The sequence below is a fragment of the Coffea eugenioides genome, chromosome 5 (assembly GCF_003713205.1).
Source record: "Coffea eugenioides isolate CCC68of chromosome 5, Ceug_1.0, whole genome shotgun sequence".
Lineage (NCBI taxonomy): Eukaryota > Viridiplantae > Streptophyta > Magnoliopsida > Gentianales > Rubiaceae > Coffea > Coffea eugenioides.
In genome coordinates, this window is record NC_040039.1 from 47,375,440 (window position 1) to 47,401,063 (window position 25,624).

Consider the following 25,624-nt stretch of genomic DNA (forward strand, 5'->3'; position numbering starts at 1 on the left):
TTTTTGGGTTAAAAATTCTCTTTTATTTTGGAATTTTTGGTTAATTAATTATTAAGAATGCAATGGTAATATTATCAATTTGTGATCATTGAAAGGGATATCCAATCCTGTCAAGGTGACAGGAGGAGAGGTAAATGAGATTTTAGAAATCTCGGAATGCTAAGTGACAAAGAGAAACATCAAGGAAGGTTTCCGAAATTATCCCTTTAGTTAAAGAAATTTTCCAATTCCGCGCCTTTATTCTTAACCGCTGCCCCCCGCCCCACAGGCGAAGGCCCGTTTTCTTTCTTTCTCAAAAAATCTCACGCCCTCTTCTTGCTTGTGCCTGTGTTCTGTCCTAAAATACTCTGTTTCTGTTTCTTACTGCTACTTTTCGTTTTATTACAACGTCTGTTTTCTTCAGAAGTCATACGTTGTAATATTTAGTTTGCTTGTTTTCTTGACATCTGCAATTGTACTGGAGAAAGTGCTGCATAGATCAACGGAGCCTTCTGTTCTTAAGTACAACAATGGTTACATCAAGAAGGACACTTCCTGAGGAGATACATGTCAGCATCGTCTATTTTTTCCTGGTTCTGCACTTCTTCAGTTGTACTAATGATTTAAGATCCTTCGCTCAATTATTGCCTGAAGAAGAAGGTAAGATGGAACTCCACAAACTTATATCTTTGACGATCAAACATGCAGCATCTGTATGATTGGACATCATTTAATTTGCTTAATCTTTCTCTTGTTTTTCACTTCTTATTTGTTCTTCCGGGGTCAGTGAAGCATGATGTTTGTGGGTTTTTTTTTTTTTTTTTTTTGAGAATTTTAACATTTATAGAATTTTATTTGACAAAAGTTTTGTTGGTTTGGCAAACAATTATGGGTTTAACGACCAGGATCATTCATAGGTTGCAAGAGATAGAAACTAGAAAGAAAGCAGTCTTTACGAGGGATTTTTTTTTCCCACCCTTCTTTGTAGACTGTAGTGTCTTTTATTTTGGAGGAGGAGTTTCCAGACATGGCTATCTTGAAAAGAAAATGTTACAAGTGCACTACTTGCACAGGTCCCCATAGCAAAACGTAGCCTTTTAACTTTTCCTTATTGCACAGGTCAGGCAATGATAAAAGAATCAAAAATTCAGGAAAAACCAATCCAACTAAAAGATAGATCGATTTTGGAAATTCCCAAAATCACATACTGTCCCACTCTCAATGAATTATTGAGATGTCGGCCCATTCTGGCACGACAACCTAACTCATTTGAGGGGCTTAATCTTACGACTGGTAATGAAAATATGAACAAAAGATGCCAAGAGTTGATATTGACCAGTAGCAAATTGCATTATACCAAGGGGGCACGCAAGTTGTTATGCTACTATTTGTTTTACAGTATAGCGTACGCTTGCAATACTTCGTTGTATGTGTGAAATTTGCTTTTTATTTCCTAAAAGTATAGATTTTATTTGTGTGCATGCACCTAATATTATTAAACTGTACAACAGTTTATGCTAAGTGAACACCAACAACTATTGTAAGAGGTGGAGTGGGAGCCTTATGGTTGTTGCATTGAATAAGTCCCTTATGCCCCCACGTGAATGGGCTGGTGGTTGGCGCCTCTTCCTCGGGACCGTTAGGTCCTGGGGTCGAACCTCCGCAGCAACATCGGCTTCTCCGTGCATCTAACGTGATAGGTCTGGTTGGGGCGCCGGGCCGGGCCGGAGTGGGATTAGTCGGGCCATCTTTACGGACTTGACCCGGACACCCACTCCGTCGACAAAAAAAAAAAAAAAGAATAAGTCCCTTATGGTTGTTGCATTGAATAAGTCATGTACCCAAAATTGCAATTGCACTACTATAAGTGAAAAAACTGCAGTCCGTCACATGCAGTATTTATTACATGAAAGGGAAGGATTGGATATGGTTAAATTGGTTGGTTCACAGGAATGGTCTCTTTGCAGAATTTCTATTTTTGGGTTGATTTAAGTTTATCTTAATTTCACCAATCGTGTATATATATGCAACTTTTTTCCTCGTTTCATGAGTTACACAGATAATCAAATTTTCTGCATTGGAATTGTCAGTCCAATATTTAATTAGGTTCAAAGATGAACTTATGAGCAACTGGCCAAAACCTTTGGGAGGAGTTTGGTCAGGCCATATATTGGGACTTTGCCATGCCTCTTGACATCTGAGTATGGAGTATGCGAAGACTGTTATGCTGGCTTTGACGTGTCCAAGTCAAAAGTTAATTTTAGCCGTGAAAGTTTTGGGAGGCGTTTTTATTTGACAATTCTAGGTTCATACAGTAGATCAAGATAACCACTAATCTAAGATGTTTTTGACAAGCTAATAGAGAATTGTCACAATTTTGAAATGAAAAGGACAAGTTAACTAGGAATTTTGCCTGAAAAGAACAATTATTTATCTAAAAAAAAAAAAAGAATCAATTCTTACAAGAACTTGCTTCAGTTTCTATTCTTTTATGTGTTTTACTGAAAATGCCCCACATACTAAATTATTCAACTGGAGTTACAGTTGTTACTTTACGGTGTTCAATTGAAGCAAAGCTTTTCCCAAAAAAAAAAAACTTGTTATCGAGAAATTGACTTCAGGATGCTCCAAAAAAAGAGAGAAGAAAAAAATAGTTGAAATCATTATTTAAATATAATTATGCATGTTATTAATTACACATTATTGTGTTTTGATCGCAAATTCATGTTGCAGTGCAAGTTCTTCAAACGATATCATCAAAGCTGCAGATCACAAACTGGAATCTTAGCCGGAGCTCTTGTAGTGAGGGTAGCGGTCTCAACCGGACCTTTGGCGATGGCATTTATAGCAATGTGACCTGCAATTGCTCTTTTAGTGCCAACACTGTATGCCATGTCACAAGCATGTATGCTCTTAATCTTTTTGCTATTATCACTCTTGACTCTTGAGCGAATGTCAGGTTTCTTGAGGTTTAGACGTTCTATACTAAATATCTGCTGTTTAAATGGATGGAGGGTGATTTTGCCCGGTTACGTCTCTCATGAATCAGTGACATAGACATAGTAACGTTTTCCTTCTGATGTCCACATCTCAAGATGTCAAAAGTTAATTTTTTCTACTCCATACTAATGTTTCTGAGCTTATTCCTACTTGGTATGCAGACTTTTTTTGTTTGCTGCTGTATTCTCATACATGTTTTTTTTTCTGCTTTGGGTGACTCAGAGAGCTGAAAGGCCTTAATTTGACTGGGACTTTGCCTGCAGAATTTGCAAATCTTAGTCATCTTCGGGAAATGTAAGTTCTTTGTAGCTAGTAAGGAATTCTGTTGAGAATGTTAAGTTTGTTAGTTCAACAGATGGATGTTGTACGGCAATGGTTCCTTTGATTATTAATTTACACCAGCATGGCAGCCCAGGGAAGCATTCAATATGATTGTTTTCCATTGAAAATAGGAGATGTAAAGGGACTAAATTTGTGGTCATTTTAATTCTCACATGCCAAAATCATTCTCCCCTGAATGGAGTTCTAATTGACAGAATGATGCCCAAATTTCTGCGATTATTATCAGCTGGCAAAAATCATATGGCACTTGTATTGGAAGATAACTGAAAATAAACATATGAAACTTGATCACGAGTAAGATGGACAAAATTATTGCGGCCACATTTTAAAGTAGAATTATTTCATCTAAGATTCATATGACAACTTAGACCAACATCTAAGGAAACTACCCCGGCTCTCTTTTGTTTGAGTTTCTGTCCACAGACTTACTTTGCTTCTTGTTTTTTCAGAGACCTCTCGCGTAACTATATCAGTGGATCAATTCCACTAAGTTTTGCTCGGCTTCCTCTCACTAATCTGTAAGTCACTTGTTCCAAATAATCCAGGGTCGTTCTGCATTTTGCTTTAGACTTCTTGGATACACTAACAAGTCAGTCTACTACAGGTCACTATTGGGAAACCGGATTAACGGTACAATTCCTAGCGAAATAGGTGATATTTCTACTTTGGAAGAGCTGTAAGTGGAGACGATGAGCAGTGTCTACGCCATATTCAAATAGTTGGGATACTCAACTGGGCTATGTTTTTGCAGGATTTTGGAAGATAATCAGCTTGGTGGACCTCTTCCCGCTAATCTTGGAAGGCTAAGCGGATTGAGGAGACTGTAAGACTATCCGATCATTTTAGGCAATCTTACCGTACATGCAAAATGATTGCAATCTCACGCACTTTTAAGTTAACGAGAATCTCCCATTAGAACAAGTTGAAGTTGTATTTGGTAACTCCGTCCATGATAAATTTAGCCTGATCGTGTTGTTAATTATTACTGTAAAACACTTAATGGTGGTTCTCATGCATCGTTTATTTCTCAAGTTGTGGTTCTATAGTCCTACTACTCCTGCTGAGGTTTCAGAAGTGAGACAGCTTCAGCAGTTGATTATAAAGCTTGGAACAATGCAATTTTCCAAGATTGGCATTCTTTTCTCCTTTCTGCTTATTTAGACACCATTTCTTTGCTTTTGCATCAATGGACTCTATGTTGTAACATTAATTCTCTACCAAATTCAACTTGAATTAGTTCTGTTTTTCCCTTCGTCGTAAGGATATGTCTACCGATGATGAACATTTCTCTTGCAGCCTGCTTTCTGCCAACAATTTTACAGGAACAATACCGGAGACATTTGGGAATCTGACGAATTTGACAGATTTGTAAGTCATTACATTTAAGCAATTAAAAATGTTTCAGGTTTCATTTGGATCCTAAATCTTGTGGGGATGATGGTAAAGTATACTTGTGATGTGAAGGAACAGTATTGTTTTTACATATCCTCTCCTTCTTTTTTAGTAGATATAAAACTCAATTAAGTGTGCCGAATTGTAACAGGAAACAAACAAAAACAAAATAAGAATTCATTTTCTTTCAGAGCCCAGCACAAGAAAATGATTTTCTGGGGACTCTCAAGTCTTCTTTTCCTCCTAAATTGAAAATAAAATTCCTAATGGGATGACTCAAAATATTTGTGAGCTTTCTTTGCTGTTTGCAGTAGGATAGATGGAAATGCAATTTCTGGAAAGATGCCCGACTTTATTGGCAATTGGACAAAACTTACGAGACTGTGAGTGTTCTTCTTGGCATCATTGATGCAACTTTTCTCCCTGTTCAGAATAAATTTATTTGCTTTTTGGACTATGGTGATGCTGTCTTACATCAAGCGGAACCAATTGTTCGCAGACATATGCAAGGCACGTTAATGCAAGGACCAATTACTCCTGCAATTTCCCGGTTGACAAATTTATATGAGATGTGAGACAATTTCCTGTTTAGACTTTACTAGATTTTTTACTACAACATGCTCAATTGGATTCTGACATCTGCTTCTTGATCACATAAATTGTGGTTCTCAGGAGGATACTCGGCTTGAGTGGTTCAAGTATTAGATTTCCCAATTTGCAAGACCTGGAAAATATAAGAACAGTGTGAGTTGGGAGGATCTAGCTGTGCCTTTGGAATAGATATCTGCTAATTTTTTTTTAAAAGGGATAATTTTAGAAACGTCCCTTGAGGTTTCTGACAATTTCACTGAGCTCTCCTAAAGTTTGGAAAATTACACCTACCTCTCTTGATTTGATAGTTTTAGTAACAGAATCTTAAAATAATATTGATTTGGTCAAATTTTTAAATGAATACCCAACAATGCCCTTGTGTAATGAGTTTTAATTTATTTTCCTATACAATTATAAGATTATCTAGTATAAAATATATCAATTTTTCATATCCATATCTACTATTTGATAAACAACTATATAATAATAATTTTATCACTATGATAGGATACTTTTGATGGTATTTTATTATGGATTTAGATTTATAAGATAGAAAAAAATGTTGAAATAATTCATATAGAGTTTATGAATTTTTCGAGTAATGGGATTATCATAATTTAGTAGTAGTTTTAGGGCATTTATTTTTATTTATTGTTAATTTTAATACCAAAAAATAGAAAAACAAAGATTAGTAAAAACATTGGACTACATATAAATTAACTCATTAGAAAAATCACTAGTTCGACATTTGGTTACGATAGAAACTAGAGATAATAGTGCAGTTATACAGTTTTATTGGCAAAATTTTTTTTTTTTTTTTAAAAAAAGGAATACGAAGGAAAAAAATGAAAAATAAATTCAACAGTAATTCTAAGTATAAGCATCCCAAACAAGGGAATTTCAATAAAAATATTTAAGGAACAAGGGAGGTATGTGTAATTTTTAGAACCTTGAGAGAGCTAAATGACATTGTTAAAAACCTCAAGGGAGGTTTCTGAAATTATCCCTTTTTAAAATTCTGCTAATTATTTTGTTCTCATGATGCAGAATATTAAGAAACTGCTCCATTTTTGGCCCAATCCCAGAATATATGGGCATCAAGGCCAATCTAAAAACACTGTAAGTTTGTTTTGCAGGGAGGCATTTGTGTAGTTTTATTGATCTCTGTCATTGACACATTCTCTAAGTTGATTAGAAAGTTAATTGCATTGCAAGTGCAATCATAAATCTAAGTTAAGACAACAAAAATATATAGCTTTGCAAGTGATATAGCTTCACTGTTCCATTTGTTTGCAGTTATTTAAATACACAAAGACAGCATTATGAACATTCTTATTACTGTAGGACTAGTTTATTCTAGATGAACTTATTTCACTTCACCAAGACTTGAACCTTTTGTTATTTATATATTAACTAAATGAATGTAGTTTTGCTTTTTGTCCTGCAATCAACTTTAGTCCAACATGAAAAGAATTCATATTGAATATCTACTGAACCGTTCACTTGGTTTTATATTCTGAAGTTGAAAACATCAGCCTAAGAACGTTAGTTAATATAACCTATCAAATTCCCGATTGAGAATTCATTATGTGGACAGATTTAGCTTTTTCTCATAAACAAGCAGTGCTTTCATGCCTGAAATTGGCATTTAGACCTTCTGATTGAGGTTAAAGCATACCTTTCCTTTCAAGTATGGTTTAAGACAAGTTTTGTTCTGTCCAATTTACATTCAGAAGAAGTGATTTAACATACACAACAGGCCAAGATTTCTACTTAAATGGTGGGAGAACCTAGTGACTGATTAGTGTTTCCAGTTGTAATGACTGATCTCAACTATTATGTCTTTTCTTTTGGGTTCATTGGGCAATGCTTTTGCAGGGACCTTAGCTACAACAACCTGACTGGTCCAATCCCAAATACATTTCAGAGGTTGAATTTTGATAACCTGTAAGTCACTTTATCTAAATTGCATTTTGTGCCCAATTATCAAAACTTTGATACTTTTCTTGGATTTTCAGACAAATGGGGTTTGCGTACATCTAAAGCCCTTGCCACCCAAAAAGCTAATGCTATACCATTTTCTGCAGCCTTCTGGCTTCTAATGCATTAAGTGGAGAAATACCCGGTTGGTTACTGGACAGCAGAGAGAACATGTTGGTGCTTGTATACTCTTGTCTTTTGAAATTCTGAATGGATGCAGAAGTTGCAATTCAAGTGCATGTATAGCATACATACGGAAATATATATATATATATATATATCATAGATTTCTCACATTTGGCATGATTGTATTTGCTGGCAGTGACTTGTCTAACAACAATTTTACTCCATCGTCCACAACAAGCTGCCAGTCATCCACTGTGTAAGTGTTTCTTTGCTTTCTTGGCAAGTGGAATATTTCACGGTTTTAATCAAAAACCCCGTACTTCAACAGGAACTTAGCCTCCAGCTATTCGACATCAACAAGCAATTCGTGAGTCCTGAAATACTAAGTCTTCTTGTTAGATTTCATTTTAGTTTGTCAATAAAATCATGTGGATGACCTTAGCTTCATACAACACAGAATTGCGTGGTGTTCGAAGAAGGACCTTCCTTGCTCGGGAAAATCCCAATGTATGTTTTCCAAAGTACCATTCTGTTCCTTTTTTATGGAATCTTGTATTATTAATTTGAAGTTACCTGTAATCCGTGTGATTTCATGAATGATTCTTGCTCGCATATGCAGATTATTCATTGTTCATAAATTGTGGAGGAAGCAGGATTGGTTTTGAGGGAAATGAATATGAAGATGACCAAACTAACCGTGGTCCAGCTTATTTCTTTTCCTCCTCAGAGAAATGGGCTTATACAAGCTCAGGAGTGTTCATAGGAAAAGATGATGCCAATTATGTTACTAGTTCCGCATCATCAAATTTGACTGGTGGAGAGATATACAGAACCGCACGCCAGGCCCCCGCTTCACTTAAATATTATGGCCTTTGTCTAAGAAAGGGTAGCTACAAAGTGCGCCTCCACTTTGCCGAAATAATGTATTCAGATGACAAGAAATTTAGCAGTCTTGGGAGACGCATATTTGATGTATCAATTCAAGTAAGAAAATACCAGCAGCTAATTTCTGGGTTTAGCATATCACGTAGCTTGAAATCAGTTTCTTTAAGAAACTTATTGGGATAGAAGTTACACAAACACTTCTGCCGTATCTTAGTCGAAAGTTTTTAATGCAGGGAAATGTAGTTCTCAAGGACTTTAATATCATTGAGGAAGCTAAGGGTGTTGGGATAGGAATTACCAAGGACTTTAAGGATGTAATTGTAAATGGAAGCACTCTGGAGATCCACTTATTCTGGACTGGAAAAGGGACAACAGCAATTCCTGACAGAGGTGTTTATGGACCTCTAATATCTGCAATTACTGTGACACCAAGTTAGTTTATCTTGACTCTTGTTTATTCTATATTTCCTTCTTCAGAAACATCTCTGAGTCATCCCTTCTATCTTCTTCTAGATTTCGACACTCATACAGGGCTATCAGTTGGAGCTATTATTGGCATCGTAGTTGCTTCATGTGTGGTGGTATGTTTAATTTTAGTTTTGCTGCGATTGAAAGGATATTTAGGAGGAGACGACACTGAAGATAAAGGTGAGATGATGTGTAATGTGTTTTTTTCTTTTGACTATAACAAAAAATCGATTGTCAGCTATCCGGAAAGTGATCAAACAATTGAAGTACCATAAGATAAGATGAGATAAAGAAACGAGTAGGGCCTAAAAGTAAAGAATCTTTTCTTGTGAGAGCAGGATCATTGAAGCAATGCTTCTGTATAGAAAATAGAGCATTTTTGTAGGAAGTTCAAGAAAACCAACCAAAAACAACTAGGTGTTCCATTTTATAAAAAAAAAAAAAAAAAATGCCAGCTGACATACAATTGAAGTTAGTTTGTTTATTTATGTTGTGTTCTGGAGACGATAGTGTTAGAAAGGGATGTCCATGTGTCTTGAAAGTTTGCCCCTGGACAAACAAACATTGTGGATATTTGCCGGTGCTTATGCTGTAGTTTTACAATCTAGTTAGCAGCGAGATAAAATGTACTTAAATTTAAGATTTGAAGTCACATTATGGATGTCATGGGCGGAAGAAAGGGAGATGATTAAAACATGTTTAAAATTGCACTTTAAGTTTCTTTTTCTTTCATTCTGGAGGAGTGAACCTTTATCGTTTCATTTCAGAACTTCGAGCTCTGGATCTACAAACAGGATATTTCACTTTGAGACAGATAAAAGCTGCCACAAATAACTTTGACCCTGCCAATAAGATTGGTGAGGGTGGGTTTGGGCCAGTTTACAAGGTTGCTACTTACAATTGAACTTCTGATTGATTTAGTTTCATTTGAATATTGACATTGCAAGAACTGGAAAATTCATCCTAGCCATGCTTGTGCTGGACCAAGGACATAAGGGAAACAAATGTTGACCCAACTAATTCCACTATGATGTTTTATCATGCTTAAATGATGCTACTATTCCCAGGGTTTATTATCAGATGGTGCAGTAATCGCGGTCAAGCAGCTCTCTTCAAAGTCAAGGCAAGGAAATCGAGAATTTGTTAATGAAATTGGCATGATATCTGCGTTACAGCATCCTAATCTTGTGAGGCTTTATGGCTGTTGCATAGAAGGCAACCAATTGTTGCTAATATATGAATACCTGGAAAACAACTGTCTTGGTCGAGCACTATTTGGTAAGCATTTTGGTATCATCTTTATGAGAAAGCATAGCTTGCAACACGATATTCAATTTTCATGCTCTTCTCCCTGGTGCTTTACATTTTTAGGTCGAACGGAACTGCTGCTATATCTTGACTGGCCAACAAGGAAGAAGATATGCTTAGGGATAGCAAGAGGTTTGGCTTATCTCCATGAAGAATCTCGGTTGAAAATTGTCCACAGAGATATCAAGGCTACAAATGTACTTCTTGACAAGGATCTCAATGCTAAGATATCTGATTTTGGTTTGGCCAAGCTTGACGAAGAGGAGAACACCCATATTAGCACTCGAATTGCGGGAACGATGTGAGTTTTCATGCCTTTTGCCTTCTCTAATTTGTAATTCTTTCTTCATCTGATTTTTGTTGGCAGCAAGATTATTGACTGGAATTTTTGTGTGTGAGTGCATGATGTGGACAACAGTAAATTATTTGGAAAAGAATACGACCGGATTTATTATCGAAAACATCTATTGACTTGTTTTGTTATCTATTCTTGCAGAGGTTATATGGCTCCTGAATATGCTATGAGGGGTTACTTAACGGACAAAGCAGATGTTTACAGTTTTGGAATAGTTGCACTGGAGATCGTCAGTGGGAAAAGTAACACTAACTACAGGCCCAAAGAGGAGTTTGTGTATCTACTTGACTGGGTAAACCTCTTATATCAGCTCTATCCTCCAGGGGAAAGATTGCCTTCTTTAGCTCACACAAGTGATTGAGCTGATTACTCGAAAACGATGGTTTGAATGAACATGTCTTTTACTAAAATTAAACTGGCTGAAATGATGGCATTCTTACTGTTTTGAATTCCTAAAATTGATCAAGAGTATCAACTATCAAGGGTACTTAGACAACAATGGTGGTAATTTGGAGGAGAGGGTGGAAGCAGGAGTGACAAGAAGGATTTTATCAGAGTTCATTTTAGTCAACACTACCAGAATTAATGATAAGGATTTTGTTTGCTAGATTTCATAAATTAATGATAAGGATCATAGCTATCAATCCATCAATGAATTTGTCATCAACTCGTAGTCTCATGAAAAATAATCTTGTAGGATGAATTAGCAGGAAAGCTATTTTAGCTTATGCATCCTATCAGCAAATGTTGGTGTTGTTATATCCTAATATTCTGCCTACATTTCTCTGTTTTTCAATTTGTTAACGCCAATGGCTGAGTTAATAATATAACCTTTTCCTCATTCTACGTGGGAACATGCAGGCTTACGTCCTGCAAGAACAGGGAAATCTTTTAGAGCTTGTGGATCCAAGTCTTGGTTCAGACTGCCCTGCAGATGAAGCACTGAGGATGATAAACTTGGCATTACTATGCACTAACCCATCTCCTACTCTTCGGCCAACCATGTCTTCTGCAGTGAGCATGCTCGAAGGCAAAATCGCAATTCAGGCACCACTAATCAAGCGCGCCTCATCGAATGAGGACATGAGGTTCAAAGCCTTTGAGAAATTATCACAAGACAGTCAATCCCATGTTTCTACATTCTCCATTGACAGCAGCCAGATCCCTAGGACTACTTCAATGGATGATGGACCATGGATTGACTCATCAGCGTCTCTTCCTAGCAAGGATGAAATGCGTGATTCTTCTTCATCTAGCAAGCTTCGATTCTGATCTTCAAGATGGTGTCAAACTGTTGAGTATTTCATGACGACAAGATTTAGGATTGCAGTCTCGCAAATTTTTTGGTTATTTGATGTCATACAGATTCTTCATGACATTTTTCAGGTACCTCTGGAGGTGCAGTGTTCTTCTGTAACAAAATTCATATTCTCTTGCAACAAAACTAATGCGGTTGTGTAAGCATTGTAAATATTTTGGACTTGGAATTCTCTAAGAATTTGTAGTTTGGAATTGAGAAGTGGAGAAGTGAAGATTACTAAAAATTGCGATTAGCGTGAAATTGTGACTCTCCCTAAGACCAAGAAAAATGAAGGATGCATCAAGGCCTTCCTTGAGGTCCTCCCGTTCCGACAATATATATCCCCATGAAACAAATTGAATCAATTAGTAATGTTTCATTCATTTAATTAGTATCATAACTGAAATGAAATACTTTTATAAGGAGATAGATTCATATGGATATGTATATATATACACATAGGTATAGATTTACAGTTATATTTCAACAAGAGAGGAAGGATGGAAAGACTGGAACACAAAAAGCACAGAATTATGGGCGTCACAATCTCTTCATCAGATAATCAGAATCGATATTGATTGGATATAAATCTGCCGCCGATGTTGAAGATGCAGTAAACGGCACTTCCATTGACACATGTTGTGCGTAGCTCTCATCTGAATTTGGCACTTGTTGCTGATTGGTGATCTCCTTGCTGGGCTCAACCTTGTTACTCGAGAAACTCAATTCTGAAAGGAGCTCTGCATCAACTGCTCGCCCTTCCAACTTGCTAACCACCGTCGACATGCCAGGTCTAACGGTTGGTGAGACATCGGTGCAAAGAAGGGCTATGTGAATTGTAAGCATAACCTCCTCCTCATTCAAGTTTGATCCGAGTCTCGGGTCTACCAGTTCCATTAGTTTCCCTTCCTCCTTCAGCAGCTTAGCCTAAAGAAACCGCAAACTAGGATTTCAGCAGATAGAAATTGTATCCTTGTAAGCCTGTATAATTATAATTTTTCTTTCATGTGATACATGATAAAAAGATATTTGCATCAACAGTTCTCAAATAACAGCAAGAAATACCTAATCTTGTAAGAATGAGGTCCAAAGCTACTAGCAAAGAATGAAAACTTCTTATTTCTCATGCCTAACATTAGGCTGTATTCAAAATGAAGCAACAAAAATCCTAGAAGATAAATAAAAGCAAGAGAACAAGATAATGAACCTACCCAGTCAAGAAGATGGAAGCCATCCTGCCTTGGTTTGATATTGGCATTACTCCTTCCGCTGACAATCTCCAAAAGGACAACCCCATAGCTATAAACATCTGCTTTGTCAGTTAAGTAGCCCCTCATTGCATATTCAGGTGCCATATATCCACTGAAAAATCATAATTATGGATTTAGGATATGTATTGACAAGTCATGACCAAAACGTCCTCCATAAACTATTCAAGTATGAAAGGTGGTTCATAGCTAATACATTTCATTTACCAATAAATGGACACATATTGGCACAGAACAAAAATAAAAACAAAAAAAAGAATGCTGAGCTTCCTTTTGAGAGAGTATTATACTATTATGCTACAGCCTTTCACAAGAAAGTATCGAGCATGCACTCACTAGGTTCCAGCAATACGGGTACTAATGTGGGTGCTTTCTTCATCATCAAGCTTGGCCAGACCAAAGTCAGATATCTTGGGGTTTAGATACTTATCAAGTAGCACATTGGTGGCCTTGATATCTCTGTGGACAATCTTCAACCTTGATTCTTCATGGAGATAAGCCAAACCTCTTGCTATACCCACAGAAATCTTGTGTCTTGTTGGCCAATCTAATTCCAACTTGTGTTCTTCAGGACCTGTCGGTATCCATGTGCATCCAAAGAATGAAAAATAAATTATCTTGAGTGCAGATGAAATTTTTACTTGCACATGATTTTTGTAGTTGGATTACAAATTAGTTTACCAAACAATGCACGAGCAAGGCTGTTATTCTCCATGTACTCATATACGAGTAATAATTGGTTTCCCTCGACGCAGCACCCATAGAGCTTCACAAGGTTAGGATGTTGTAGAGCTGAAATCATGCCTATTTCATTCACAAACTCGCGGTTCCCTTGCTTTGATTTGGAAGAAAGCTGCTTCACAGCAATGATAGTGCCATCTGCCAGATGACCCTTTAGTACAGATGAAATCTCAGGTTAGAACCCTTAAAAAGAAAATGAAGATGGGTCCGTTATAGTACGGTTATAAAAAAGTTAGAATTTTGGGGAAAATAACCATGGGTATAGGTCACCTTGTAGACAGAACCAAAGCCACCTTCTCCAATTTTATTGGCTGCATCAAAATTATTTGTAGCAGCTTTAATTTGTCTTAGAGTGAACGATCCAGTTTGTAGGTCTAGACCCTTTAAATCTGCCAAAGGAACTTATCAGGGAGAGCATCTCTTATCTGATTCATAAATTCTGAGAAAATCCAAAGAAATCAATATCCCCGAACTTGGAACCAGTAGATAGACCAAGCTACTGCTCATCATCTCTCATTTGGACATTTCTAATGGTTAATAACCCTCAAGGAAAACACAAATATATTGCACTGAGAATAAAATAGGATGACTTACCATTTTCCAAGGTATCTCTGCACCACAGACAACCTTTCCACCAAAGAACACAAATTGTGGCAAGAAGCAGAATTGCAATTACAATCGCAGCTACAGCACTAGCTGGTAAGCTTTTTCCATGTGGTCTAAAGTCTGCATATGGGGAGAGAGAGATTATCCAACCATCTCTAATGGGAAAAAAAAAAAAGAAGTAAAATGCTAGCAAATTTTCATTTTTGCTCCATGTTCTTCAAAGATTTCTAAAAACTTATTTTTGGAAACAACATACGTGCACATCACAACAGGTCTGGGTTTCATGTTCTGTAATGAAGAATCACATGAAAACTATAATCATCCCCAAATAAAATTCCCTCTGCATAGTAATGGCTGGTGAAAAGAAAACACATCTGGTCATTAGAGCATTATTATTTTCCTTTCCACAGAAGCTCTTATTGGGTGTGCATAAATAAACTATAAAATTAGGACCAACTCAAAAAGTTCTATTTTTCCTCTTGCCAAAAATAATAGCTTTAGACGATTTGAAGCTCACCAGGATCCACAGAAATTGCTGAGATCAGAGGACCATAAACTCCCCTGAAAGGAATACCAGTTGTCCCTTTTCCAGCCCAGAAGAGGCGGATCGCCAAAGTGGTGTCAGTTACTACTGCAGTAAATTTTTTAATAACAGGTCTATTAACTCCACCAGCCTCATCCTCAATATTGAAATCTTTCAGCATCAAGTTTTCCTGAATTAATGACAGAAATCAGGCATGGTTAAGCAAGCAGAAATGTGTAATATCTAAGGTAGAAGTAAACCAATAAATTTGCACAAGTTCAAACTCTATACTTCTGCCAAGGTCACTAGCTTCTTTTTCTTTTTTTTTTTCAATCCAAAAATTCCTGATTCTTTTGAATAAATCTGCAAACACATATATGAAACAAGTAAAATACAGTGTGAAGATACCTGAATATATATATCAAAGATGCGCCTCCCCAGACTACTATATGTTCTGTCATCAGTAAACATAATTTCAGCAAAATGAAGGTTTACCGTGTAATTCCCATTTTGCATACAGAAACCATAATATGTCAGTGAAAGCGGGGAAAGTCGTGCTTCTGTATATAATCCCGAGTCGGTCCCAGATATGCCTGTATTGTTTGTCCAAATATAGGAATCTCTGGGGCGGTCATCATCCAAGAAGTTACCGGTGCTGCTAAATGCCCAGTTACTACGAAACCTATGGACAAAATTTGAAGGGCCACCTGACTCTATATCGTCATCGTAACTTATATCATCATCATCTTTCATTTCTCTTCCACCACAATTTATATGGAGAGAGTACCAACCTAGTATAAAGCAATTTCAAAGTTTTTTATCATTTGGAACAAAAGAAAGCAAAATTTGAAAAAGTGCAACTAAAAAGAAAAGTACGATTCCACCTAAATGAAACTTGTATTATTCATACTATGCACTTGTATCAATATAGAAAAATGAATGCAATTGTAAAGCAAAGGAACCAAGAAGAAAACAGATAGGCAAGGAATATCAGCGTTATAACACCAAGTTAGTACACATGCATATTTCACCATCTTTCTGAATTGGTGGTACTCCAGTTGTTTGCTTGACAAGGAAAGGAAAAAGCGATTTATGCTGTAAAATAGAAATGTAATAAGATGTGAAATGAAAACCAATAGCCTGAGCAAGTAAATGTACAATTAGTTGTCAGATCAGAATAATGAATCTAATTTGCTCAAGTTGAAGGCTTTATATATAAGTCAGCTAGTTTTTTGGTCAACTATAAATGCTATACCACCAGATCCTGAATGTCTAGACACTCATTCAAGGAATTCAAAATTCAGGAATCCATTAAACTTCAAAGTTTCCCGGAGCTAAGATGTTCAGGTCTAGAATATACATGGTCAATAGCTGTTGGATGCAATTAGTAGCTGTTTGATTGTCAAAATGATTGTAACTTATCACTCAGGAATAAACTCAAAAACCAAGTGAATTGAGTCCAATATTTTCACTCCAACTTTGTCAATTTCTTTAGATCTACATCTGATAATAACTATTAGCTCAAGTCTAAACTTATTGGCCTTCTCTAGAGAGTTCAACACTCTTTCAAGTGATTCATAAACTATTAAAATCCAAGAGCAGTCAATCAAGGATGACTTACTCTCTGGACAGCTGAAGCTCCTTAAGCATGAGACAATGCCTCTGAAAAAACAATGCAATTATCCACTATTAGTTTGCATCATGTGGAGATTCGAGTTGTATATTAAGAAGGAGATTATGTCCATTACTTTATCTACTGGAATTGGTAGCATTATAAAATAGTTACATTGAAAACTTACGGTGTGTTGCCTTTTGAGGAGCTTGCAAACAAGTTTCTGATAACAATTAGCTTCAAATGTTAGATAGCTTACAGAAACTTGAGATTAGAACTATTACTTTCAAAGAAATGAACGTAAGCTCACAAGTTTCCGGTCGGTTGACAATCGGACGCTCCAGAGCTTTTGGTAAAATTGTTGTATGAAAGATCACTGAATCAAAATTCACGACATGATCAATAATCAGTTAAAGAATGCATATACACCTTGTCTTCTGTTCCCTTTAAAGAAAATTTTCATTTCAGTCTTTACCATTTGTATTTTGCTGAGTAGTTATATAATAAGCACTCTAGTTATTTCCACCTAGTTAAAATATGATGATAAGTAAAACCAAACAAAAACATAGGAAATCCTTAGCAGTCCTTCAATTCAGACTCAAAAATGATAAATTGTCAGTTAGCAAGCTGCTTCAACATCAGAAGCCATATTAGGTTACAATGTGGGACATGAGAATGAAAACGAAAGGAAAAAGAAGTAGCACTTCTAAACAGAATAATAATCATTCACTGAAAGAACTAGATACTGGACAACACAATTTATTGATGAATGATCAGAGTGAGATAACAAACACAAGGGTCTTGCTTTTTGTTTTTCTGCAGTAAAAGGTGAGTTCACTGTAAAAGAAACTTATGATACGCATACTTGATTAACCACGTGAGATGCTACCGAAACCATGCTCCATTAAACAACCATGACATTTTTTACTTCACTAATCTTTGAAAACGAACTCACATACGGACTTGGCCTTTTGTCAGCATCCAGTCCGGCACTGCTCCAGTGAGGAAGTTCCCAGTCAGATAACTAGAAAAATCAGCATTCATAGATTAGCAAATCTTACCTGTTTCCTACATTGTACAAGCAACTTTTCAGCTATAGACTAGTTTCAGTAGTAAGACTTATCAATCCAGCAACAGTGATCAACATTCTTACATATTTTCGATCTTTGGTAGACCAAACAAGGTCCTTGGAATAGGTCCACTTAATTTATTAAAACTGAGGTCCCTGCAAAAGAAAGATAACTATGCAGGTTTTAAAAGAGGCAAGGAAAAATGTTCTTTTAATCTAGTCAAAGCAGTTCTTCTGTAAGGAGCAGCCTCAAACACATATTTACGTTTTTTACCCAGATAATTTTGTGGTTGGCCAGCATTCCACTTCATTTAACGCTGTTTAATCAGTTAAAGCACAAGTAGATATATCCTTTTCCTTAAAGGTGCATGTATTGGTGTACGATGTTTATGCCTCAGCAACTCATCTGTACTTTTCATTAGTTCTTTGTGGATACTACCTTTAACATTGAGGGAACATATTAACTTCTATTCTTCTCACCAAAGTTCCCAATAAGTCTATATTGCCTGTTATCAATCTGTCTTGCCTCTTATCATCTGCAAGCTCACCAATTTCACTGGTATCTCATTGCAATTTGCTCAACAGTCACCCCAGGAATGATGGTTCAAAAGATAATAATAGATAATTTGAAAATTTTGTAAATTATTTGTTTTAGCACCTCCCAACTATTACTTCTTAGCTAGGACAAACTCTTACACGGAGCAGGTTGAAATTCTGAATCTATTTGCCCTCCTGGGTGTCCAATATGCTGTACAAGATGATATACACTACTGCAGTAGAGCTCTTCTCCTTTATGTATCAACTATTGGTGTTCTTTTTGACATAACTTGCAACAGACAAATGCAGGTCAACAGTTTTCTACTATCGGGTTCAATGTGGGTCATATATTTGCAAATGCAAGCACAATGTATGCACGTTGTGTGGCAGAAGTTGTATAGCAACATCACATATTGAACTTGAGAATAAGGAACTAAATCTACTCACAAGAGTTTCAATTTTTTAAATGAGCCAAGAAACCCTGGTAGCTGCCCAACAATATTGCAACTCCTTAATATCCTATAAAAAGACAAACTCCGCATCAAGTCAGAGCAAAATAATGGGTGTTCTCCCTTGAGAGTTCAACAGAATTTTGTGGGACTCACAGCGTCTTCATATTAGTTGCCGCACTAAGTGGGGGAAAATTTGTGTCATTTCCGTTCAAATCACTGATTCTCCTGTTTGTATTAAGTCAAAGAGAACAAAACTTCAACAGATTATATTGTTTAAACGCTTACTACTCATAGTGAAAAGTACAAAAACATGAACTCACAGGTCAGTTAATTTTGTCAAGGAAGCGATGCCAGATGGCATTGGCCCACTTAGACCACTAGCCTGTATCACTCTGCCATCACAAGAAATTAGTTGCACAATAATCAACAAAACATGGTGGAAAAGAAGTTGTAAAGAAAATTAAAATGTTGCAATATCAAAAAGGGCTCAAGGTCTCACAGTTTCTCAAGGTTTGTCCAACTCTGAATGAAATTAGGTATACTTCCTAGGAACTGGTTCTCGCCAATGCGACTGTGTTTTCCAAACAAATTCATCAGGAATCAGTATCTAAATTGAAGTCAGAAATATATCAGAAAACTCTGATCCACTTGTGAAATGTGAAAGTCAGAAAGAGGAACTCACAAGTCCTTCAAAGTGGTCAACCTAGCTAGCGTTCCAGGCAACTTGCCAGTGAAATTGTTTGAGGTTAAATGTCTTAGAATGTCAGGGGTTTAGAACAATAAAAAATGAACATTTGTTAGTTCTTGATATCCATTCCAATAAAAGAAAAGCAACATGATTGTCGAACATAAAGCATAACAACTCGATATATTTGAAGGGTCTTACATTTTTTCTATGAGAGTGAGATTCCCAAGCTCTGGAGGAATAGTTTCAGACAACTGATTGAATTCAACAGTTCTATTCACAATTCAAACAAAAAAAAAAAATCAACTTTGATCACACAGTACAGGAAATACAGAGTACATGACGAGGAATGAGAGAAATCAATGACAGATTCTTACAGATTGACTAATGTGCTGATATTTCCAAGTTCTTTTGGCAATGACCCTGATATACGGTTTCCAAGCAGGGAACTGCAGTGAACAAACCTAGCCACATTTTAGCCCTTACAAAAGGTGGGGTAAAAAGACCTTTTTCACAGGAAAAAAAAAAAGGGACAGGAAAGAAGTGAAAGATGCAAAACATACATGTTTACAAGTTGCATGGAACCCCATTCCCGTGGTATTGTACCATTAAGGTAGTTGCGTGTTAGATCACTACAAAAATTTACATAGTGACAATTTGAGTTAGATAAAGATTTTATCTTTTTTCATGGGTTTGCATTCTTTTCTTTAAGATTTTAATCCACAGTAATTAATGTAAGGGCCGCCATATTCACATTTCTCGGAGATACGGGAGCTTGATCAATTCTGGCGGCAATGATCCCGGAAGATTCTGAGCTTTGAGTATTCTGCATTTTGGAAAAGATAGTCATTAATTGAAGTGAATTACATAACAGAACATACAGCAGAGGAGTTTATAGTTTATAGTATCTTCATGGAATTTGACACTTTGTTTGCGAAATTTCTTCATATATAGAGAACTGTCCGTACTATTAGTGATTAGTTTTCCTGCTAAATGACTCCGTTTGGATTTGGGGAGTTATTTTTTAACTGGATTTTTTTTTCTAAGTTTAACAGAACTAGTTCTGCAGGACATCTCGATCGTTTAGTTGGTTTCTTTTATATACATATACATACAAACATATATATATACATACATACAAACATATATATATATGTGTGTGTGTGTGTGTGTGTGTGTGTGTGGTATAGAACTAGGTGGTACGTATATAACTTTTTTAAAAAAAAATTTTTGCCCGGAGCTGAACATATGGACTTTAGCTCCAAAATGCTGTAAAATCACATAATTCTGCAAAATTTATCAGGCCAGTCAGCGAAGACAAAATCATCTTCACATCAGAAACCAAAACAAACCAGTGTTCAAATCTGAAATAAAAATACAACCAATGAAGACGTATCAGCACTTCAACAGAGGATTAATGATTTGAGTACGAGAGAATAAACTTTACATGCTGACAACATGGCAAACTGTGTGATTGAAGAAGGAACAATCACAAGTAACCGCATTCTGAGTTTCTATGGGATTAGGAGTACTCCAGTTTTGCTGTCCACTGCATGGATCCACACTGAAATTCCAGTCCGTCTTCCTTAATGTCCCAGCAATTTGCTGCAAAGCTCTCACTACGAGAAACAAACAAACAGAAACAGAAAATAACCATTAAGGATTCTGCTTTTATCTTTTCCCATGCCCAGAGAAGAAAAAAAATCTTTTGTCCTTAGACTGAATATGGTACTGTATAAGCACCTTCATCAGGAGGAAGAGTGGCTCCAGAAGCAAGGAGAACTGCTAAAGCAAGGAGAAATGCTACCCGGGCGAAGAACATGTTCAGAGCTGTTTAAGGGAAAGAGATAAGACTATTGATTATGTAATACCAAAGAAGAGATAACTGATGATCAAGAAATAAGGACGGTGATTGAGAATTTCATGGACACCATGGAGATACCAATTTATCTTGGAGCTTGACAGTGAAAGCGTGGACTTGGGACTCGTATACCTCAGAAATGATGAAAGCAGAATTACATGCATGATTCTTTGAAATAGAAAATTTTTTTTTTTAAAAAAAATGAAAGCACATATATGACCTTTCTTTATAAATTGTGAGGTTGTTCATCATCGATCAGATATTTTATTGGATCGTCAGTTAGGGTTAATTTCAGAAACCTGCCCCGAGATTCATCCTAATATCACCTGGTACTTTCAAAAATCTTAATTACCTCTCCTATCAATTAATATGATGTGATTAGATGTCCCAATTAGAGACGTTGAAATGACAAGAAGTTAGAGCTGTAAACGAACCGAATCGAACCGAGTATCTCATGTTTGAGTTCTGTTCGTTAAGCAGTTCGAACAACGTTCGTGTTCGTTCGTTAATTTTCGAACTCCAAACCTGTGTTCGTGTTCGGTTCGTTAAGTAAAATTCGTGTTCGAGTTCGAGTTCGAGTTCGGCTCGTTTAACATAAACGAGCCGTTCGCGAACATGTTCGAAATGCTCGAATCCAAATTATTTTATGCCTTAAATATGCCATGCAAATTATTAATCATTCTAAAAAATAATTAAAGCACTAAGTGACTAAATTCTATTATTCATTAACTATATAACTAACATTAACATAAAAACAACAAATAAAACAAAGAAATTTGCCCTCCAAATATAAAAGTCCAGCCATAAAATTAACCCTAAAATTTGTTAAATGATAATTATGTCTATGTTCGCGAACGTTCGTTAAAACTCGCGAACATGCTCGTGTTCGCTCGATTATTAATCGAACAAAAAAATTCGTTCGAACTCGGTTCGTTTAAAATTTCGAACGAGCCTTTCACGAACACGAACGAGCCGAAACGAACCGAGCTACCGAACAGCTTGGTTCGTTTAACAGCTCTACAAGAAGGTTACCCCCAATGTTTTCCTACTTTTTTAAGTAGCAAAAGGTTGGGAAAAGATTTTTAAAAAAATCTATAAGCAAAAATATCTAAAAACAAATAACAAGAATGCTATCTAAAATATTTTTCTCCCTCTTTGTTGCAAAAATCTTTACTTTTAATGCTCGTCCTTGCCACAACCTATTCAAAAATCTTTGCTTCTAATGTTCGTCATTGCCACAATTGATCTCCTAAAATTTTTATTCTAATTTCCCTTTTTGCGGCAAAATTTTTGTGTTTCTTTACTACGAAATCTTTACTCTTAAATTTCCTCCTTGTTGCGAGAAATCTCTTGAAATTTTTGTCTTTTTATAATGTTTAATTTCCTCGTTGTTCCTCCTTATTGCACTTGCACCTTCTCATATTCTAAATTTAATATTCCATCTTATTTGTGTTTTTTGTCATATTTCAAAATTCATAAATCAATTTGCACAAGGATAAAAGTGGAAGGATAATATAATCTCTCTCCTCAAATGCATTTTTTAAGATTACTTTTATACATAAAGGGCGACAATAATGTTACACAAATTATCATTCAAGGAGAGCCATGTGAGATTTCTAAAACTTTAAAGATACTAGGTGATATTATGATAAACCTCAGGGGAGGTTTCTGAAATTAACTCCATCAGTTATTATTATTATTATTGAGTTATTATTATTATTATTATTGGCTGATAGTTCCCCATAGTTTAACCCCATTACAATTATGGCAAATTCTCAAAGATCTTCATTTTTTTTTCTTGGACAAAATCTTCATGATATGTTTTGAGAATCTTTGCTCAGTATTTTAAAAGGTGTTTCAAGGAGAGCTCCAAATGCTTGGAGCAATCAAATGGGGCATAAGTATTGTTGGGTATTTACCCCACAGCACGGAGCAAATGCTCAAGTGTTTTGGGTATTGGGAGTTTGGCATTTTTTTATTTTATTTTTTTAACTTTCAACTTTGAGTTTGCTAATCTTTCATCCTACCCTTGTTTTTCTGCCCTTCTTGTTATTTTCTCATTTTTTAAGAAGAAGTCCATGATTTTCTCTTTGGAAATTGTTTGGGTTAAATACAAAATAAAAATACTTTGTTTCCTTTCTTTTTCTCTTTTCGTTTAATACCAAGATATGTTTATTTTATGCTAACACGACTCTAGGTGATTAATTAATATACGGGTTCAAGTTATACTTGTTATATTATAATTTTACTTGTTAGACAATAATAATTTCTTGTACTTCTTCTTAATTTTATCAAAATTTTATATTTACTAGTAACCTTTACATGTATATTTTGTAATTTATATAATGTTATTGTAATTTTTATTTTTAAATATCAATCAAAATTTGTAAAGACTTAACCTCACGCCTCAAGGCTTTTGACTTGTTTGGATTGATATAAAAACACCATACCCAACACTCTTGCCTTTTAAAAGCTCGAGTTTCCGCTTGATGTACTGGGGCCACTAAGTTAGGCTGTTATTTGGTTCTAGAACTAACGAAATACTCAAGGCATAAAGGAGCATGCCAACAGGTTTTCCGGCAGATTGGCATTAAGTAGTAATAAATCTCGAGAGGTTTTCCCACAATGGAATTTATGACATGCGAATCAGTCAAAAGTCACGACAACAACGTAACTTGGCCGATGGATGAATCTCTCCATCAGTCGCTATTCCACAGGTAAGGATGCATTTAGTAGCAACCTAATTTCAAAGACTAATAAATTAGATAGCAATCTGGAAGCGGTTAATTGGTGCCTCCATTAAATTGCTGATCGAAACCAGGTAGAGCTCCTGGTACGCCAGCACCAATTACTGGCGAACAAAATATACCAACTTGATTGTATGCTCATCGGTTTGCATGCAGCTTCCTCTCGTTTTATTTTTTATTTAGGGTAAAATACACTTTATTTCCTGTGATTTAGTGATTTTTCACGTAACTTTCTTGCGATTTTAAAAACTATACATAACCTCCAGATAGTTTGAACTAAAGTGTTAAGATGATGGAAATGGACCTCTGCAACGAAATCCACAGAAATATCGAGATGATCCGTGTTTAAACACTAAAATGGTTGAAATGACCAAAATATATAAACATAATATACATGCCACTTAAACCCCCTACGGTTTTGTGATTTACCATATATGTAACATTCTTATGATTTAGTGTTTTACCAACTAATCCCCTTCTGTAGTTAATAAATAATTTCTAACTTTATATACGAGTACTTTTGATATTTTAGTTAATTCCCCGTCATGAAATGCATATTCTGTTATTTTAACACTTTACTGCAAACCATGAGTAATTTTGTGTAGCTTTTCAAATCACATGAAGTTCTTATTTATATATCTTCTTTTTTCCCTTTTTCTTTACTTGATCTTAGCTCTTGAGACGACTAACAATTTTAATTGCAACATGATGGTTTTACAAAGCAATAGAAAAGAATTTGACCGTGAGCAGTCGAACAATACACACTGTACGGAAATTTTGAGAGCCGTAACAAATAGTCTTCCGGTTTTGGTGACTTTGTTCAGATGCTGTATGAATGGATAGAGTTTTACTCTGGACTAATAAAAGTCTTGGCATTTATATTCGCCTGAACTATCCATTATCATGTGGGGCATTTGAGAATAAGCTGAGTGGTACATATCATTCTTCCTTTCATGAACTTTGTTTCCAATCATCGTTACTACTATGTAAATACCCCAAATAATTGCATGGAAAGACTAAGCATAAAATACCCATCTTTTTCACCATATAATCCTCACTTTTATCAAGAAACCAAGATTAGTTCACACGCACATCAATTTTAATTTACTTTTGACGAATTACAGTAGTATAAACTGATCATCATCAATCAGATTTCTCAAATCACAAGAACATCTATCATCCAAAGGTCGTCGTCTCGTTAATTGCAGGACTGGGATTTGTGTGGAGCTGCAATTAATAATATTTTGAAATGCCACTGAAAGAATCAAAATGCTTGTATTGATTGTAAGAATGTAGACGAGGCAGAATGCCGACACCATGCATGGCATTGGCCCCGGCCGGCTTGCGAAGCTGCTAGACTGAGCGTGGAAAGCGGGAACCCAAAATATCGTTGACTTACTGTTTGAGGTCTGTAAAAGAGAATTATTTTGAGATTTCAGGATCCCAAAACTTACCAATTATTTTGAGATTTCAGGATCCCAGAATGAGAGTTGATGCAGTATTCCACCTCTTTTTTTTTCTTTTTTTTTTGTTTCCTTTACGTATAAATAGATTTTAAACAATTCCTCGTTAATTTTTAATGGAATAAAATTCCCTCCCTAATATAAAACCATAATATTCATCACTAAAATATGTTTACCAATTTGTTTGTAATAAAAACCTTACAACCAGAATAGAATATTTGCGTTTACTCATCATAGTTCGCAAGGATTAGATGTCTCTTTCTATTTATTTTCCTCTTCTTTTAAGTGTTAGAATTAAGGTAATTGCATTCAATTTTTTTTAAATTTTTTTATT

General features: G+C 35.8%; 2 protein-coding genes across 2 annotated transcripts; one reads left to right on the forward strand and one right to left on the reverse strand.

The window, feature by feature from the left end:
- The first annotated feature begins 301 nt into the window (after positions 1-301).
- On the forward strand, positions 302-11,906 carry LOC113770241 (probable LRR receptor-like serine/threonine-protein kinase At1g53430). The gene is made up of 24 exons (XM_027314648.1): positions 302-639; positions 2,713-2,884; positions 3,202-3,273; positions 3,771-3,839; positions 3,926-3,997; positions 4,073-4,144; positions 4,618-4,689; positions 5,025-5,096; positions 5,213-5,284; positions 5,386-5,457; positions 6,352-6,423; positions 7,183-7,251; positions 7,392-7,457; positions 7,607-7,666; positions 7,739-7,777; positions 7,868-7,917; positions 8,030-8,394; positions 8,529-8,727; positions 8,809-8,943; positions 9,531-9,649; positions 9,831-10,041; positions 10,135-10,372; positions 10,568-10,718; positions 11,288-11,906. Exons 1-24 carry the CDS (start codon positions 510-512, stop codon positions 11,696-11,698), a joined length of 3,060 nt encoding a protein of 1,019 aa, XP_027170449.1. The 5' UTR covers positions 302-509; the 3' UTR covers positions 11,699-11,906.
- A 234-nt stretch (positions 11,907-12,140) lies between these two features.
- LOC113770242 (probable leucine-rich repeat receptor-like serine/threonine-protein kinase At3g14840) lies at positions 12,141-21,209 on the reverse strand. The gene is made up of 25 exons (XM_027314650.1): positions 21,162-21,209; positions 20,963-21,049; positions 20,667-20,838; positions 19,974-20,045; positions 19,783-19,851; positions 19,597-19,668; positions 19,421-19,492; positions 19,217-19,288; positions 19,034-19,105; positions 18,855-18,926; positions 18,688-18,759; positions 18,530-18,601; positions 17,630-17,701; positions 17,432-17,500; positions 16,787-16,852; positions 16,664-16,699; positions 16,486-16,526; positions 15,273-15,655; positions 14,859-15,054; positions 14,330-14,461; positions 14,006-14,124; positions 13,676-13,886; positions 13,331-13,568; positions 12,938-13,088; positions 12,141-12,653 (listed from the first exon to the last, which is right to left on the reverse strand). The coding sequence occupies exons 2-25, from the start codon at positions 21,039-21,041 to the stop codon at positions 12,267-12,269; spliced, it is 2,997 nt and encodes a 998-aa protein (XP_027170451.1). The 5' UTR covers positions 21,042-21,049; positions 21,162-21,209; the 3' UTR covers positions 12,141-12,266.
- Between the last annotated feature and the right edge of the window lie 4,415 nt (positions 21,210-25,624).